Consider the following 18,323-nt stretch of genomic DNA (forward strand, 5'->3'; position numbering starts at 1 on the left):
AGACACTCAATCAAAATTAAACCTTCATTATTCAGATAGAGCATGCCATTTTAAACAACTTTCCAATTTACTTCCATTAACAAAATGTGCACAGTCTTTTTATATTTACACTTTTTGAGTCACTAGCTCCTACTGAGCATGTGCAAGAATAAGTGTGTATGCATTTGTGAATGGCTGATGGCTGTCACATGGTACCTGTATGCATTTGTGATTGGCTGATGGCTGTCACATGGTACAGGGGGAGTGGAAGAAGACATAACTTTTAAAATTGTCAGAAAAAAAATCTACTCATTTGAAGTTCAGACTAAGTGCTATTGCATTGTCTTGCTGTCTTGCATTTGTTGATTATGCAAACCTACTGTGTTGACTGGTCCTTTAATGGGTGAAATTCAGGTAGAAGCCATTACCAGAAACCAGGCTAAACAACAAAATGAGCCTAACCTGGTACAATGGAGTCAGGATTCTCCTAGTGAGGACCTGATCACTAGTCAAAAAGAAGACCCCATTATAGGTATCTTCTATAAACACATAGAAGATCCTGAAAGCAACCCCATCTCAAAAGAGGATGTTATTGGTAAGGAAGATCTTAGAATCTTAATGGAATCCAAATCACAATTCAAGTTACAGGATGGTTTGCTAATTAGAACCTCCAAAACTGGCATCCAGCAATGGGTGGTACCTACAAAGTTTAGAAGTCTCATGCTTCAACATGCCCATGATGCTCCCACATCCGGCCATCGTGGTGCCAAATTAATGTATGATATATTACGTGACTACGCCTTTTGGCTGCACATGTTGAAGGATGTTCAAACCTACTATCAAGGTTGTTTAATCTGTCCACAGTTCCAACCCACTGTGCCAACGCATAGAGCGGCATTGCAGAAAAGTCAGATATACAAATTGATTTTATTGGTCCAGTAACAAGGTCCTCAAGAGGTAACAAATACATGTTGACAATAATGTGCCTATTCACTAAATGGGTAGAGTGCATCAGTGCACCTAACAATAGTACTGAAACATGCGCAGCATTGCTCATCAACCACGTGTTTTCCAGATTTGGTTTACCCCAGCGAATAGAATCAGATCGGGGAACCCACTTCACTAGTGAAGTGATAACCAAAATGCAGAAAATAATAGGGGTCAAAAGAAAGCTCCATATTGCGTATAGAGCTGCCTCTAGTGGTGGTGTAGAGCGTTACAACCAGTCCATTGTGAAAATCCTCAAAAAGTTTGTGAGTGAAACAGGTAAAAACTGGGATGTAAAATTACCTCTAGTCCTAATGGCATTAAGTGCAACTCCAAGTAGTGCTACTAAGATATCACCTTTTGAATTGATGACTGGTAGAAGAATGATTCTATCTCAACATCTATTGTACTGTACATCAGACCAGAACTTGATAAATGCTGCCAATACATATCAATATGTGGAGAACTTAAGGAAGCACCTGCAATATGGCTTTGCATTTGCTCAAAGGAACATAGAAAAGTCTGCAACTGCTGCTAAAACCTATTATGATCTCAAAACGTCCAAAAAGGAATATGAAATAAATGATAAAGTTTATCTTTATAACTTTGGAAGAGATCAGGTTAAGGAGAAGAAATTTATTCCATCATGGAAGGGTCCTTTTGTCATTACTGACAAAATATCCCCAGTCGCCTATAAAATTAGGATACCTAAAAATTATACTTTTATGGATAAATGGTTCAGTTGCGAGCGTGCCATCCTGGATCCCAGCTGTCATATCCCCAAATGCACTAAAGAAGTATGGTAGTTGAAAGATGCCTAGCTAACGAGCATAAATATGAGGATGAAAAATAACGGATTCTCTTCACAGAAGACTGTCTATGATGCATCAGTCAGTACACTCACCAAGTACCACTGACTTTAAGCCAATTCAAATACATGTGTCCTACATCTATTTAAAATTGGAAGGGGGAATTACGTCAGGGTACCTGTGAATAGCATTAAATAAACTACATATGTATCAAATAAATTTTGATATTTCAGATCAGCTAATATCTCGCTTGACATGAGTTGTGTGGGCTGTAGCCACAACAGACCAACTCCCCTTCTTCTTGGTTACACAGGAGAGAACAAAGGATTTAGACCTTTGTTTAGATAAGACCGATGGGCCACTTCAAAGTAAATATTAGCATTATGGAGCCCTCAGATGTGTATGCCCATATATGGGTTTCCTGCCCAAGATGGGTAATAAACTTACAGGCTCCCTGTAAGGAACAGTCGCTCAGTCTGAACTGATAATGGAATATACAAACATACTCAGAGGAGATAGCCCTTATCATTTAAGTGTTAAATACCTCATACTGAGTTCAAACCCATGTATTTCAGACATCACGTCACCGTGAAATAGTGAAGAAAGTCTTTTAAAACATTTTAACCCTGTGAGTGCAGACAACATATAACAGCGCAAATCTTGACCTTAAAATGGGAAAATAGAGCTTCATATAAAATTAATTGCGTAATTTTAAAATGTTTCCTTGATACTCAGACTGTCCAAGTAAATTTTATAAATGTGTATTTGTGGATCTAAGAAGAAATGCCTAACAGTAGCATATTAGATAAGTATTTGCTGAATTTAATAAGTAACCATATAGTCAATTTAAAATGTCCATCTGACAAGTGCATATGTAATTGGTACTGTATATTATATCATATGTTTTTATACACTCAGCAAGAGATGTACTGAATGTGAATTGTGCTGCATTTGTATTAATATGGGATAATAATCAAATGCAACTTTAAAGGCATCTTCTAAAATATTATAAGAAATACTCAAATTTAGTCTTGAAATACTCAGGGTAAATAGTATGACATAATCCAATACACATGGAACATGTGGTTTGTTCATACCGGAAATTAAAGGATATTTAATAAACATTTTAAGGTGAGATATTTAAACTGCAGTAGTGTTGATCATGAGACTGCATTTCTGGTTGTCTGCTGCCATCTAGTGGTTTATGCAAGAATTACAACCAAGGGGAATTGTAGTATCGGATAGCCATGTGTTCCCAGTGAGCCAATGGGAGATGTTCAGCTCCGGAGGGCCTATCAAACTCTTGTGGGAATGATTAAAGAAAAGAAGGAGGGGTTATATCTTTGATAAATGCCCACACACACTAGACAAAGGACAGACTCAAAGAAGCATAACTTTTGGAGAGAAAAATACACAGGTTTTGGGACAAGTATATTCTCTGCCATTTTGGGACACTTTCTTGGACAAAGGAAGATAACAATTTTGAGTCCTGTATCCTTACAATAGTGGAATAAATTCTTCTTAGATGACCCACAAGAAATTCTGGAAGCTGAGCACTCTTTTGGTTATGTGGTAAAGTATGGCTGCTCTATATTTTTAATATTTTAAACAAAGGTATTCTAAAACTATAGTTATATCGTAGTTGTAATTTAAAAGGAGAATTTATTCTTGTTTTTAATATTAACTAGACTAAGGGTAGTAAGTATACTGGTATTAAATATTAATGTTTAGAAAGAATTTTGAATTTTAATATCATAAATTAATTACAGTTATTGCTAGCTATATATTTTTAAATTTGCCTTATTGTAGCTAAATAAGAGGTTATTTCAGGTCAGACATATTGACATATAAATTGGCTGTTTGCATTAATAATATATACAATTTCTGGTGTTTTTAATTGAAGTTATATAGAATTATTTGTGGGCTAAGTAGCTTAATTATACTTGTCTGAAAGTTATCTTAAAGTGAAAGTCAATTTTCATGTGAAAGTGCCCGGTTTTTCAAAAACTCTATTAAAAACTGGGGCACTTTCATTCATGAAAATTAACATAGCACCATATTTTAAAAATACTTACCTTGTTCTTCTGAAACGCTGGATTGCTGTTCTGAAAAGATGCCCCGCCTGCTTCTTCCTGGTTTACTTACCCAACAATGACGAAACCGGCTTTCTCCAATCACGGAGTTGCCTCAGGTAATGATTACCCCGGGGGGGAAGCCGTGATTGGAGGATGACGGAATCGTCATTGCTGACATATCAAGAAGTTTGCGATGGGCTGGTGAAGCACTGGAGAGGCTTCAAGAAGAAAAGGTAAGTGCATTTTTAAAAAAACGGCTAAAATGTCAATTTTCATGAATGAAAGTGCCCTTGTTTTTAATAGTTTTTTTTTTAAAAAACGGGCACTTTCACATGAAAATTTACCTTCACTTTAAATCTATTGAGATCCAGTAAGATTTGTGTGAAGTATCTTGTTATATTGTTTAACTAAACACTGTTAAGTTAGCGGTCCATATTCTGGTATTTTATTGTGGTATTTTAATGTGATTCATTGTGAGTAAAGTTAATTTTAAGTTCATGATCTGTTGTATAGAATGTTGTAACGAAATAAGCGTGCATAATGTGTAATAGTCTCTACTTAATATAATTCAATGTGTTTATAAGGCTAACTAATCTAAGAATTTAGAAATAAATATTAATTTCAATTGTTTCGTATATATACATTTTAATTGGAGGTTATTTTAAAGAATAATAAATAAATTGTATTATAACCTGGTATATACTGACATTAGTTAATTTTCAATACATTTAAAGGGACATAAACAAAAACATTTTTTTCATGATTCTTTTACAGAATAGAATTTTAAACAACTTTTCAACTTACTTCTATTATCAAATTAACTTTGTTTTGATGGTATCCTTTGCTAAAGGAACAGCAATGCACTACTGGGACCTAGATGAACACATCGGGTGAACCAATGGCAAGAGGCATATATGTGCATCCACCAATCACCAGCTAGCACCCAGTAGTGCATTGTTGCTCCTGAACCTACCTTGGTATGCTTTCAACAAAGGATATCAAGAGAAAGAAGCAAACTAAAGAAGTAAACTGGAAAGTTGTTTAAAATTGAATGCTGTCTCTGAGTCATAAAAGTATAACTTTTAACTTTAATCTATGAACAGTTATTCACAGTTAGAAAGTGCTAGTTCATGTGTGCCATATAAATAACATTGTGGTCACTCCCGTGGAGTTATTTATTAGTCAGCACTGATTGGTTAAAATGCAAGTCTGTCAAAAAGAACTCAGATAAGGGGGCAGCCTGCAGGCTTAGATACAAGGTAATCACAGAGGTAAAAAGAAAATTAATATAAGTGTTGCAAAACTGGGGAATGGGTAATAAAAGGATTATCTATCTTTTTAAACAATACCATTTTTCAAGTAGACTGTCCCTTTAAGAGCAATTCAGGAATACACCTATTGAAAAGCCTGGGATTAGTGTTCCTGGTCCTCTTTATCCTGTGGTCAGTAAGGAACATGTGTAAATGAGCTTTGTCCCTGAGCTAATTACAATGTTACAGGTTTAGATCAATTTCACCATAACTAAAGGGACGTTGTAGTCAACTTTATGTTATTTCATCTAAATGAGGACATTTCCTAATGTATTTCATTCTTTAACTTCTGTTCTGAATTAAATGGTGTTTTCTTATCGTGCTTGTGGAGTTTGTCCCTCAGTAATGCAGAGGCCGGCAGTAAAGATCCGTAGGAAGCACAAAACCAATACTGCAATAATAGTTTCAACTTGAATGTAAACAGCTTGTACATCGTAGCATTTAATATCTTAGCCAGAGGACTGATTTCTTACCTCGTATATATGCAATGGCAGCAAGGCAGCTACTGACAAACAGGACGTCTCTGTTAGGGAGTCTGGATTCATGAGGGTTAAGTTTTAGGTCTGTTTTAAAAGAACACAACATACATTTTCTAAACATCTTATGATGATAATACAATAAAATGACAGCGGCTAAAAGCATAAAAGCATAAATACTACTGAACAAGACAAATGTTAGACGAATGCCATCTACATAAGAAGCAATAGGATGCATAGGGCGATAACAGGCAAACCATGAAAAATGAACAAGACATGCAGATAAGGTCCTAGAGGTTCTTCTGGTTACAAAGGGGTTAAAATGAAATGTGCAATAATGTGGAACAATGTGACTTAGATCAGGATTGCTAAACCCAATTGTTTTTCTTTAACAATTCAGATAGAACATGCTAGTTAAAGCAACTTTCTAATTTACTCCTATTATCAACTTCTCTTTGTTCTATTGGTATCTTTATTTGAAAAAGCAGGAATGAAAGCTTAGGAGTCGGCCCACTTTTGATTCAGAGCACTGGATAGCACTTGCTGATTGGTGGCTACATTTAGCCACCAGTCAGCAAGTGCTACCCAGGTGCTGAACCTAAAATTGTCCCGCTCCTTAGCTTTTATTCCTTCCTTTTAAATAAAGATACCAAGAGAACGAAGAAAAATTCGCCTAGATTTAGTGTTTTGCGGCCAAAGGGGTGTGTTAGCTACGCGTGTTTTTTCCCCCCCACACCTTTTAAACAATGCTGGTTCTCAGAAGGGCTGCGTTAGGCTCCAAAAAGGGAGCGTACAGGCATATTTACCGCCACTGCAACTCTCAATACCAGCGTTGCTTATGGACGCGGCCAGCTTCAAAAACGTGCTCGTGCTCGATTCCCCCATAGGAAACAATGGGGCAGTTTGAGCTGAAAAAAAACCTAACACCTGCAAAAAAGCAGCGTTCAGCTCCTAACGCAGCCCCATTGTTTCCTATGGGGAAACTCTTCCTAAGTCTGCACCTAACACCCTAACATGTACCCCAAGTCTAAACACCCCTAGCCTTACACTTATTAACCCCTAATCTGCCGCCCCCGCTATCACTGACCCCTGCATATTATTTTTAACCCCTAATCTGCCACTCCGTACACCGCCGCAACCTACGTTATCCCTATGTACCCCTAATCTGCTGCCCCTAACACTGCCGACCCCTATATTATATTTATTAACCCCTAATCTGCCGCCCCCAACTTCACCGCCACCTATCTACAATTATTAACCCCTAATCTGCCGACCGGACCTCACCGCTACTCTAATAAATGTATTAACCCCTAAAGCTAAGTCTAACCCTAACCCTAACACCCCCCTAAGTTAAATATCATTTTATTCAAACTAAATAAAATAATTCTTATTAAATAAATTAATCCTATTTAAAGCTAAATACTTACCTGTAAAATAAACCCTAATATAGCTACAATATAAATAATAATTATATTGTAGCTATTTTAGGATTAATATTTATTTTACAGGCAACTTTGTATTTATTTTAACTAGGTACAATAGCTATTAAATAGTTAATAACTATTTAATAGCTACCTAGTTAAAATAATTACAAAATTACCTGTAAAATAATTCCTAACCTAAGTTACAATTAAATCTAACGCTACACTATCAATGCATTAATTAAATAAACTACCTACAATTATCTACAATTAAATCAACTAAACTAAATTACAAAAAAAAACAAACACTAAACTACAAAAAAAAAACCCCACTAAATTACAAAAAATAAAAAAAGATTACAAGAATTTTAAACTAATTACACCTACTCTAAGCCCCCTAAAAAAATAACAAAGCCCCCCAAAATAAAAAAATGCCCTACCTTATTCTAAAATAAAAATTTAACAGCTCTTTTACCTTACCAGCCCTTAAAAAGGCCTTTTGCGGGGCATGCCCCAAAGAAAACAGCTCTTTTGCATTTAAATAAACATACAATACCCCCCCCAACATTACAAGCCACCACCCACATACCCCTAATCTAACCCAAACCCCTTAAAAAACCTAACACTAAGCCCCTGAAGATCTTCCTACCTTGTCTTCACCACGCCGGGTATCACCGATCCGTCCAGAAGAGGGTCCGAAGTCTTCATCCTATCCGGCAAGAAGAGGTCCAGAAGAGGCTCCGAAGTCTTCATCCTACCCGGCAAGAAGAGGAGATCCGGACCGGCAAACATCTTCATCCAAGCAGCATCTTCTATCTTCTTCCATTCGGCGCGGAGCGGGACCATCTTGAAGCAGCCAACGCGGATCCATCCTCTTCTAACGACGTCCTAAGTCCGAATGAAGGTTCCTTTAAATGACGTCATCCAAGATGGCGTCCCTCGAATTCCGATTTGTTGATAGGATTCTATCAGCCAATCGGAATTAAGGTAGGAAAAATCTGATTGGCTGATTGAATCAGCCAATCAGATTCAAGTTCAATCGGATTGGCTGATCCAATCAGCCAATCAGATTGAGCTTGCATTCTATTGGCTGATCGGAACAGCCAATAGAATGCGAGCTCAATCTGATTGGGTGATTCAATCAGCCAATCAGATTTTCCCTACCTTAATTCCGATTGGCTGATAGAATCCTATCAGCCAATCGGAATTCGAGGGACGCCATCTTGGATGACGTCATTTAAAGGAACCTTCATTCTGTCTTAGGACGTCGTTAGAAGAGGATGGATCCGCGTCGGCTGCTTCAAGATGGTCCCGCTCCGCGCCGGATGGAAGAAGATAGAAGATGCCGCTTGGATGAAGATGTTTGCCAGTCCGGATCTCCTCTTCTTGCCGGATAGGATGAAGACTTCGGAGCCTCTTCTGGACCTCTTCTTGCCGGATAGGATGAAGACTTCGGACCCTCTTCTGGACGGATCGGTGATACCCGGCGTGGTGAAGACAAGGTAGGAAGATCTTCAGGGGCTTAGTGTTAGGTTTTTTAAGGGGTTTGGGTTAGATTAGGGGTATGTGGGTGGTGGGTTGTAATGTTGGGGGGGTGTTGTATGTTTTTTTACAGGCAAAAGAGCAGAATTCTTTGGGGCATGCCCCGCAAAAGGCCCTTTTAAGGGCTGGTAAGGTAAAAGAGCTGTAAAATATTTATTTTAGAATAGGGTAGGGCATTTTTTATTTTGGGGGGCTTTGTTATTTTTTTAGGGGGCTTAGAGTAGGTGTAATTAGTTTAAAATTCTTGTAATCTTTTTTTATTTTTTGTAATTTAGTGGGGTTTTTTTGTAATTTAGTTTAGTTGATTTAATTGTAGATAATTGTAGATAGTTTATTTAATTAATTTATTGATAGTGTAGTGTTAGGTTTAATTTTAACTTAGGTTAGGATTTATTTTACAGGGAATTTTGTAATTATTTAAACTAGGTAACTATTAAATAGTTATTAACTATTTAATAGCTATTGTACCTGGTTAAAATAAATACAAAGTTGTCTGTAAAATAAATATTAATCCTAAAATAGCTACAATATAATTATTATTTATATTGTAGCTATATTAGGGTTTATTTTACAGGTAAGTATTTAGATTTAAATAGGAATAATTTATTTAATAAGATTTATTTTATTTCGTTAGATTTAAATTATATTTAATTTAGGTGGTGTTAGGGTTAGGGTTAGACTTAGCTTTAGGGGTTAATACATTTATTAGAGTAGCGGCGAGGTCCAGTCGGCAGATTAGGGGTTAATACTTGAAGTTAGGTGTCGGCGATGTTAGGGAGGGCAGATTAGGGGTTAATACTATTTATTATAGGGTTTTTGAGGCGGGAGTGAGGCGGATTAGGGGTTAATACATTTATTATAGTAGCGGTGAGGTCCGGTCGGCAGATTAGGGGTTAATAATTGTAGGTAGGTAGCGGCGATGTTGGGGGGGTCAGATTATGGGGTAATAAATATTATGTAGGGGTCGGCAATGTTAAGGGCAGCAGATTAGGGGTACATAGGGATAATGTAGGTTGCGGCGGTGTGCGGTCGGCAGATTAGGGGTTAAAAATTTTTAATAGAGTGGCAGCGATGTGGGGGGGCCTCGTTTTAGGGGTGCATAGGAAGTTTATGGGTGTTAGTGTACTTTAGAGCACAGTAGTTAAGAGCTTTATGAACCGGCGTTAGCCCAGAAAGCTCTTAACTCCTGGCTTTTTTCTGCGGCTGGAGTCTTGTCGTTAGATTTCTAACGCTCACTTCAGCCAAGACTCTAAATACCGGCGTTAGAAAGATCCCATGGAAAAGATAGGATACGCAATTGACGTAAGGGGATCTGCGGTATGGAAAAGTCACGGCTGGAAAGTGAGCGTTAGACCCTTACCTACAAGACTCTAAATACCAGCGGTAGACCAAAACCAGCGTTAGGACCCCCTAACGCTGGTTTTGACGGCTAACGCAGAACTCTAAATCTAGGGGATTGATAATAGAAGAAAATTAGAAAGTTGCTTAAACTTGCATGTTCTATCTGAATTGGTAAAGAAAAGAAAAAAATTGGGTTTAGTATCCCTTTAACCTTTTCACTACCGGGACTTCCAGACAAAAACACCAGAGCAATTTTAACATTTTTGCTATCACTCTATTTAAACAGAAATAGAGCCTTGTTTTTTTTTATTTACCTATCAAATCTATACATATATATTTTACGTAGACAACCCAAGGCATTGATCTAGGCCCATTTTGGTATATTTCATGCCACCATTTCACCGCCAAATGCCATCAAATAAAAAAATGTGGTACTTTTTTCACAAATTTTGGGTTTCTTACAGAAATTATTTACATACTGCTTGTGCAATCATGGCACAAATGTTTGTAAACGTTTCTCTGAGATGCTCTTTGTTCAGAAATAGCAGACATATATGGATTTGCCATTGCTTTTTGGTAATTAGAAGGCTGCTAATTGTAGCTGCGCCCCACGATTCGATTTTTCCCGGCAGTGAAGGGGTTAATTAGGTATCTTAAAAGGTTAATGTTAGCTTTAGTGTAGAGATTAGCCTCCTTCCTCACACTCCCCACCCCCTTATCCCTACCTGATCCCTCCCAAACAGCTCTCTTCCCTCCCCCACCCCCCATTGGTCACCCCATCTTAATTACTGACAGACAGTCTGCAGTGTAGGATTACCCTAACCCTCAAACCTCCCTAATCCCCCCTAAACAACCTCCCCTAACTATTGTCGCCATGTTTTTGTTTTTTTTAAATATATTTTTTATTTATTATTCATTCGTAGTGTAGCCGCCCCATCCCTCCCTGCCCCTGTTAAAAAAAAAACCCTCCAGCGTAGGGCCCCTCGCACTTCCTCACAATCCCCCCCGCCTCCCCTGCTGGCCCACCCGACCGCCTCCCGCCCACACCTCCCGCCGGCTCCAGCAGAAGATCGTTACAGATGGTGACACACACAGTGTCACCGCCTGTAACGATCAGGCATCTGTCCTCATATGGAGGAGGAGCACCGATCGCGCTCTGGCTGCATATGCGGGAGATGCCTGAAGCTTCAGGAGCTCCAGATCTCGGCTGAGATTGCTGGAGCATCCTGAAGCGACAACGTATATATACGTTGTGTGGTACGATAGCCAAAGTACCGCACAACGTGTATATATACGTCGTTTTGGGTGATGGGGTTAATACTAAAAAATGAGGAAAAATTAAAGACATTTTTTTGCAGTATTCTTTGTAACATTTTCTACAAAACTAGTGTAGCTAAAGAAAAATACCTCCAAATTAATTGATGTTGTCCTGGTTTTTAGGACTACCCCATATGTCTATGTTTCCAAATAATGTATAGCAAATATAGGCCAAACACTACAAAGATGTAATTATTGGTTTAGCGCTAACATTTTCTTTGCTTGGACTATAAGCTAAATAGTGATCATCCATTTCAAAACTGCTACACAAAAGTATATATTTGTAGATTTAGACACCCCAAGGTATTTATCTAGAGTTATTTTGACACATTATGTTTAACCCTTTTATCGCCAAGGGCAGAAAATAAAATTTAGGAGTTAAAAACACACACAAAAAATTAAAATAATATTATACAAAATAAACTTTATTAAGCAGACACTTATGACCTATCTAAGAGGAATATGTATGATATACCTTATCTTTAATGTATCTTCTATACTATATGTTATTGTTGTTGAAACTGGGGAAAAAAACAAAATTTATGCTTACCTGATAAATTTATTTCTCTTGTGGTGTATCCAGTCCACGGGTTCATCCATTACTTGTGGGATATTCTCCTTCCCAACAGGAAGCTGCAAGAGGACACCCACAGCAGAGCTGTCTATATAGCTCCTCCCCTAACTGCCACCCCCAGTCATTCGACCGAAGACAAGCAAGAAAAAAAGGAGAAACTATAGGGTGCAGTGGTGACTGTAGTTTAAAAATAAAAATAAAAAAAACACCTGCCTTAAAATGACAGGGCGGGCCCTTGACTGGATACACCACAAGAGAAATAAATTTATCAGGTAAGCATAAATTTTGTTTTCTCTTGTAAAGGTGTTTCCAGTCCACGGGTTCATCCATTACTTGTGGGATACCAATACCAAAGCTTTAGGACACGGATGAAGGGAGGGACAAGGCAGGAACTTAAACGGAAGGCACCACTGCCTGTAAGACCTTTCTCCCAAATATAGCCTACGAAGAAGCAAAAGTATCAAATTTATAGAATTTAGAAAAGATATGAAGTGAAGACCAAGTCGCCGCCTTACAAATCTGTTCAACAGTGGCCTCATGTTTAAAAGCCCATGTGGAATCTACTGCTCTAGTAGAATGAGCTGTAATTCTTTCAGGAGGCTGCTGGCCAGCAGTCTCATAAGCTAAGTGTATTATACTTCTTAGCCAAAAAGAAAGAGAAGTTGCCGAAGCCTTTTGGCCTCTCCTCTGTCCAGAGTAGACAACAAACAAAGCAGATGTTTGACGAAAATCCTTCGTAGCTTGTAAATAAAACTTTAAAGCACGGACCACATCAAGATTGTGTAATAGACGTTCCTTCTTTGAAGAAGGATTAGGACATAGTGAAGGAACAACAATCTCCTGATTGATATTCTTATTAGATACCACCTTAGGAAGAAACCCAGGTTTGGTACGTAACACTACCTTATCTGCATAGAAAATCAGATAAGGGGAATCACATTGTAAAGCAGATAACTCCGAAACTCTTCGAGCCGAGAAGATAGCTACTAAAAACAGAACTTTCCAAGATAAAAGCTTAATATCTATGGAATGCAAAGGTTCAAACGGAACCCCTTGAAGAACTTTAAGAACTAAATTTAAACTCCATGGCGGAGCAACAGGTTTAAACACAAGCTTGATTCTAACTAAAGCCTGACAAAACGCCTGAACGTCTGGAACCTCAGCCAGACGTTTGTGCAAAAGTATAGACAGAGCAGAAAGCTGTCCCTTTAAGGAACTAGCTGACAAACCCTTCTCCAATCCTTCTTGGAGAAAAGATAATATCCTAGGAATCCTGACCTTACTCCATGAGTAACCCTTGGATTCACACCAATGAAGATATTTACACCATATCTTATGATAGATTTTCCTGGTGACAGGCTTTCGAGCCTGAATTAAGGTATCAATGACCGATTCGGAAAAACCACGCTTTGATAGAATCAAGCGTTCAATCTCCAAGCAGTCAGACGTAGAGAAATTAGATTTGGATGTTTGAAGGGACCTTGAAGTAGAAGGTCCTGCTTTAGCGGCAGAGTCCATGGTGGAAAGGATGACATGTCCACCAGATCTGCATACCAAGCCCTGTGTGGCAACGCAGGGGCTATCAAGATCACCAAAGCTCTCTCCTGCTTGATCTTGGCAATCAGACGACGGAGCAGAGGAAACGGTGGAAACACATAAGCCAGGCTGAAGGACCAGGGCGCTGCTAGAACATCTATCAGCGCTGCCTTGGGAACCCTAGACCTGGACCCGTAATAAGGAAGCTTGGCATTCTGACGAGACGCCATGAGATCCAGTTCTGGTTTGCCCCAAAGTTGGATCAACTGGGCAAATACCTCCTGGATGGAGCTCCCATTCCTCCGGATGAAAAGTCTGCCGACTTAGAAAATCCGCCTCCCAGTTCTCTACTCCTGGGATATGGATAGCTGAGAGATGGCAAGAGTGAACCTCTGCCCATAGAATTATCTTTGAAACCTCCAACATTGCCAGGGGGCTCCTTGTTCCCCCCTGATGGTTGATATAGGCTACAGTCGTGATGTTGTCTGACTGAAATCTGATGAACCTGACCGCAGCTAGTTGAGGCCAAGCCTGAAGAGCATTGAATATCGCTCTTAGTTCCAGAATGTTTATCGGAAGGAGGGCCTTCCACGAACCCTGAGCCTTCAGGGAGTTCCAGACTGCACCCCAGCCCAGAAGGCTGGCATCTGTCGTTACTATTGTCCAATCTGGCAAGCGGGAGGTCATACCCTTGGTCAGATGGACCCGAGATAGCCACCAGAGAAGAGAATCCCTGGTCTCTTGATCCAGATTAAGTAGAGGGGACAAATCTGTGTAATCCCCATGCCACTGATTGAGCATGCAAAGTTGCAGTGGTCTGAGATGTAGGCGGGCAAACGGAACAATGTCCATTGCCGCTACCATTAATCCGATTACCTCCATACACTGAGCCACTGACGGACGAGAAATGGAATAAAGAGCACGGCAGGAAGTTAGAAGTTTTGACAACCTGACCTCTGTCAGATAAATCTTCATTTCTACTGAATCTATCAGAGTTCCTAGGAAGGAAACTCTTGTGAGAGGTGAGAGAGAACTCTTTCCTTCGTTCACCTTCCACCCGTGAGACCTTAGGAATTCCAGAACAATGTCCGTATGGGACCTGGCGATTTGAAAAGTTGACGCCTGTATCAGGATGTCATCTAGGTAAGGGGCTACTGCTATACCCCGCGGTCTTAGAACCACCAGAAGGGACCCTAGAACCTTCGTAAAGATTCTTGGTGCCGTGGCTAACCCAAAGGGAAGAGCCACAAACTAGTAATGCCTGTCTAGGAAGGCGAACCTGAGAAACTGATGATGATCCCTGTGTATCGGAATATGTAGATAAGCATCCTTTAAATCCACGGTAGTCATATATTGACCCTCCTGGATCATAGGTAGGATGGTTCGAATAGTCTCCATCTTGAAGGATGGGACCCTGAGAAATTTGTTTAGGATCTTGAGATCTAAGATTGGTCTGAAAGTTCCCTCTTTCTTGGGAACTATAAACAGATTTGAATAGAAGCCCTGCTCCTGTTCCTCCTTTGGAACTGGGTGGATCACTCCCATAACTAGTAGGTCTTGAAAGCAATGTAAGAATGCCTCTCTCTTTATCTGGTTTGCAGATAATTGTTAGAGATGAAATCTCCCCTTTGGAGATGAAGCTTTGAAATCCAGAAGATATCCCTGGGAAACAATCTCCAGAGCCCAGGGATCCTGGACATCTCTTGCCCAAGCCTGGGTGAAGAGAGAAAGTCTGCCCCCCACTAGATCCGGTCCCGGATCGGAGGCTACTCCTTCATGCTGTCTTAGAGGCAGCAGCAGGCTTTTTGGCCTGTTTCCCCTTGTTCCAAGCCTGGTTAGGTCTCCAGACTAGCTTGGACTAGTTTTGTAGAAGAGGAAGATGAAGCTGCGCCACTCTTGAAGTTTCGAAAGGAACGAAAATTAGTCTGTTTGGTCCTTAACTTGTTGGACCTATCCTGGGGAAGGGCGTGGCCTTTTCCTCCAGTAATATCAGAAATGATCTCCTTCAGTCCAGGCCCAAATAGGGTCTGCCCTTTGAAGGGGATATTGAGAAGTTTAGACTTTGAAGTGACATCAGCTGACCAGGATTTAAGCCATAGTGCCCTACATGCCTGAATGGCAAAACCTGAATTTTTAGCCGTTAGCTTGGTTAAATGAAAAACGGCGTCAGAAATAAATGAATTGGCTAACTTAAGAGCTTTAAGCCTGTCAAGGATATCATCCAACGGGGTCTCTACCTGTAAAGCCTCCTCCAGAGACTCGAACCAGAAAGCCGCTGCAGCAGTGACTGGGGCAATGCATGCAAGAGGCTGGAGAATAAAACCTTGTTGTATAAAGATTTTCTTAAGGAAACCCTCTAATTTCTTATCCATAGGATCTAGGAAAGCACAACTGTCCTCGACAGGAATAGTTGTACGCTTAGCTAGGGTAGAGACTGCTCCCTCCACCTTAGGGACCGTCTGCCACAAGTCCCGTGTAGTGGCATCTATAGGAAACATTTTCTTAAAAGCAGGAGGGGGAGAGAATGGCACACCTGATCTATCCCATTCCTTAGTAATCATTTCTGAAAACCTCTTAGGGATTGGAAAAACATCAGTGTAAACAGGCACTGCAAAGTATTTGTCCATTTTACACAATTTTTCTGGGACTACAATGGTGTCACAGTCATCCAGAGTCGCTAAAACCTCCATGAGCAACACGCGGAGGTGTTCAAGCTTAAATTTAAATGCTGTCATTTCAGATTCAGGCTGAAGTAACGCCTTCCCTAAATCAGAGAAGTCACCCACAGATAGAAGCTCTCCTGCTTCAACTTCTGCACATTGTGAGGGTATATCAGACATAGCTACTAAAGCATCAGAGAGCTCTGTATTTGTTCTAGCCCCAGAGCTGTCTCGCTTTCCTTGTAACCCTGGCAGTTTGGACAATACCTCAGTGAGGGTATGATTCATAACTGCCGCCATGTCTTGTAAAGTAAACGCATTGGACGCGCTAGATGTACTTGGCGTCCCTTGAGCGGGAGTTATAGGTTCTGACACGTGGGGAGAGCTAGATGGCATAACCTCCCTTTTGTCAGTCTCAGAAACCTCAGGTGATAAATCTTTAAAAGCCATAATATGGTCTTTATAACTTATAGAAAGGTCAGTGCATTTGGTACACATTCTAAGAGGGGATTCCACAATGGCTTCTAAACATAATGAACAAGGAGTTTCCTCTATGTCAGACATGTTTAACAGACTAGTAATGAGACCAGCAAGCTTGGAAAACACTTTAATAAATGTGAAAAAAGCAATAATAAAAAACGGTACTGTGCCTTTAAAAGAAAAAAACTACCACATAAACTGCAAAACAGTGAAAAAAAGTAGTAAACTCTACGAATTTTTTACAGTGTGTATAAGGGACTAAAGCAGCATTGCACCCACTTGCAAATAGATGATTAACCCCTCAGGCCCAAAAACGAATTAGAAAAACTTAAAACCTGTTAACAGACAGTCAAACACACTGCCACAGCTCTGCTGTGGCTCCTACCTGCCCTTAAAAATGATTTTTGCAGGAACAAAACCCTCTATAGAGGTCCTATAAGCCAGAGGACTCCTTCAGGGAAGCTGGATGTCTCAGACTGAAAACGAAAATAGGCCCCTTCCACCATGCACTCAAAGTCAGAGGGCCTTAAAAAAGTACTCCTAGGAGTAATCTAACAAGCCGTGTGGAATTAGGCCCCAAATAAAGATTTATCACCCTCAGAGAAAAAACGTTTTTATTTATAAATCATGCAAACGTTTTTACACTAAGTAATATAGGTTTTAACATGAATATTATCCCTTTTTGCAAGCATGATCCCAGTTCTTGTTAAATCACTGTATCAGGCTTACCTTAAATATACCAGGCACTGTCAGCATTTTCTAGACCTTATCATCTCTTTAGAAAAAAATATACTGAACATACCTCAAAGCAGGCAATCTGCAGACCGTCCCCCCAACTGAAGTTTTCTTTCCATACTCTTCAGTTATGTGTGAGAACAGCAATGGACCTTAGTTACAAACCGCTAAGATCATCAAACCTCCAGGCAGAAGTCTTCTTCCAATTTCTGCCTGAGAGTAAAAACAGTACAACGTCGGTACTGTTTAAAAATAACAAACTTTTGATTGAAGGTAAAAACTACACTAAGTCACCACATCTCTCTTGATACTTCCTTTCTTGTCGAGAGCTGCAAGAGAATGACTGGGGGTGGCAGTTAGGGGAGGAGCTATATAGACAGCTCTGCTGTGGGTGTCCTCTTGCAGCTTCCTGTTGGGAAGGAGAATATCCCACAAGTAATGGATGAACCCGTGGACTGGATACACCTTTACAAGAGAAAACCACTTTATTAAAATATTTTTTTACTGTTTGTGTACACTGGGACAGGAGAAGGGGTCAAGTCATTTTTGACATGTGGTCATTGTGACTAGCTGTCACAGTGATCCCATGACCATAGGCCACTTTGTTGTGAACTCCTGAGGCATCCAGTGATTGACCACTGTGCCTGATACCAGCATGCAATGGGGCATGCTAGTATCCAGGCTCCATTTTAAGTATACTATCACTGTGATTGCATAAACAGTAACTGCCAATTTAGACAGTTACTGTACTGGTGCTGGTTAGCTTCACATGCAGGCTTCCAGCAACAGCATGAGGTACACGCTGATTACAGTGTGTATCTCATGAACGGAGACACCTCACTGACAGGCATGGGATCACTAGCCCGGGGAACGGTGCTGGTAGTTAAGGGGTTAATAAATCTTCCCTTTCCTCTATTCTTTTGTTATTTGGACAGAGCATACCAGTTTACTTCTATTATTACATTTGTTTATTCTCACAGTATTCTAGGTTGAAGAGCATATCTAGGTAGATAGCATGCATGTGTCTGGAACACTAGATGGCAGCAAACAATGCTGTCAACTAGTGCTCTTGCAACTATAA

The 18,323-nt window shown here is 39.8% G+C and overlaps 1 protein-coding gene across 2 annotated transcripts in view; it reads right to left on the reverse strand.

The window, feature by feature from the left end:
- Positions 1-18,323, reverse strand: part of EVA1C (eva-1 homolog C) — a 246,102-nt gene that overhangs the window by 10,278 nt on the left and 217,501 nt on the right. For both annotated transcript variants that reach the window (XM_053705972.1, XM_053705971.1), the window contains one exon: positions 5,634-5,723. In XM_053705972.1, the coding sequence (XP_053561947.1) occupies positions 5,634-5,723 (90 nt within the window). The remainder of the gene's footprint in view (positions 1-5,633; positions 5,724-18,323) is intronic.

The sequence above is a fragment of the Bombina bombina genome, chromosome 3 (assembly GCF_027579735.1).
Source record: "Bombina bombina isolate aBomBom1 chromosome 3, aBomBom1.pri, whole genome shotgun sequence".
Classification (NCBI taxonomy): Eukaryota; Metazoa; Chordata; class Amphibia; order Anura; family Bombinatoridae; genus Bombina; species Bombina bombina.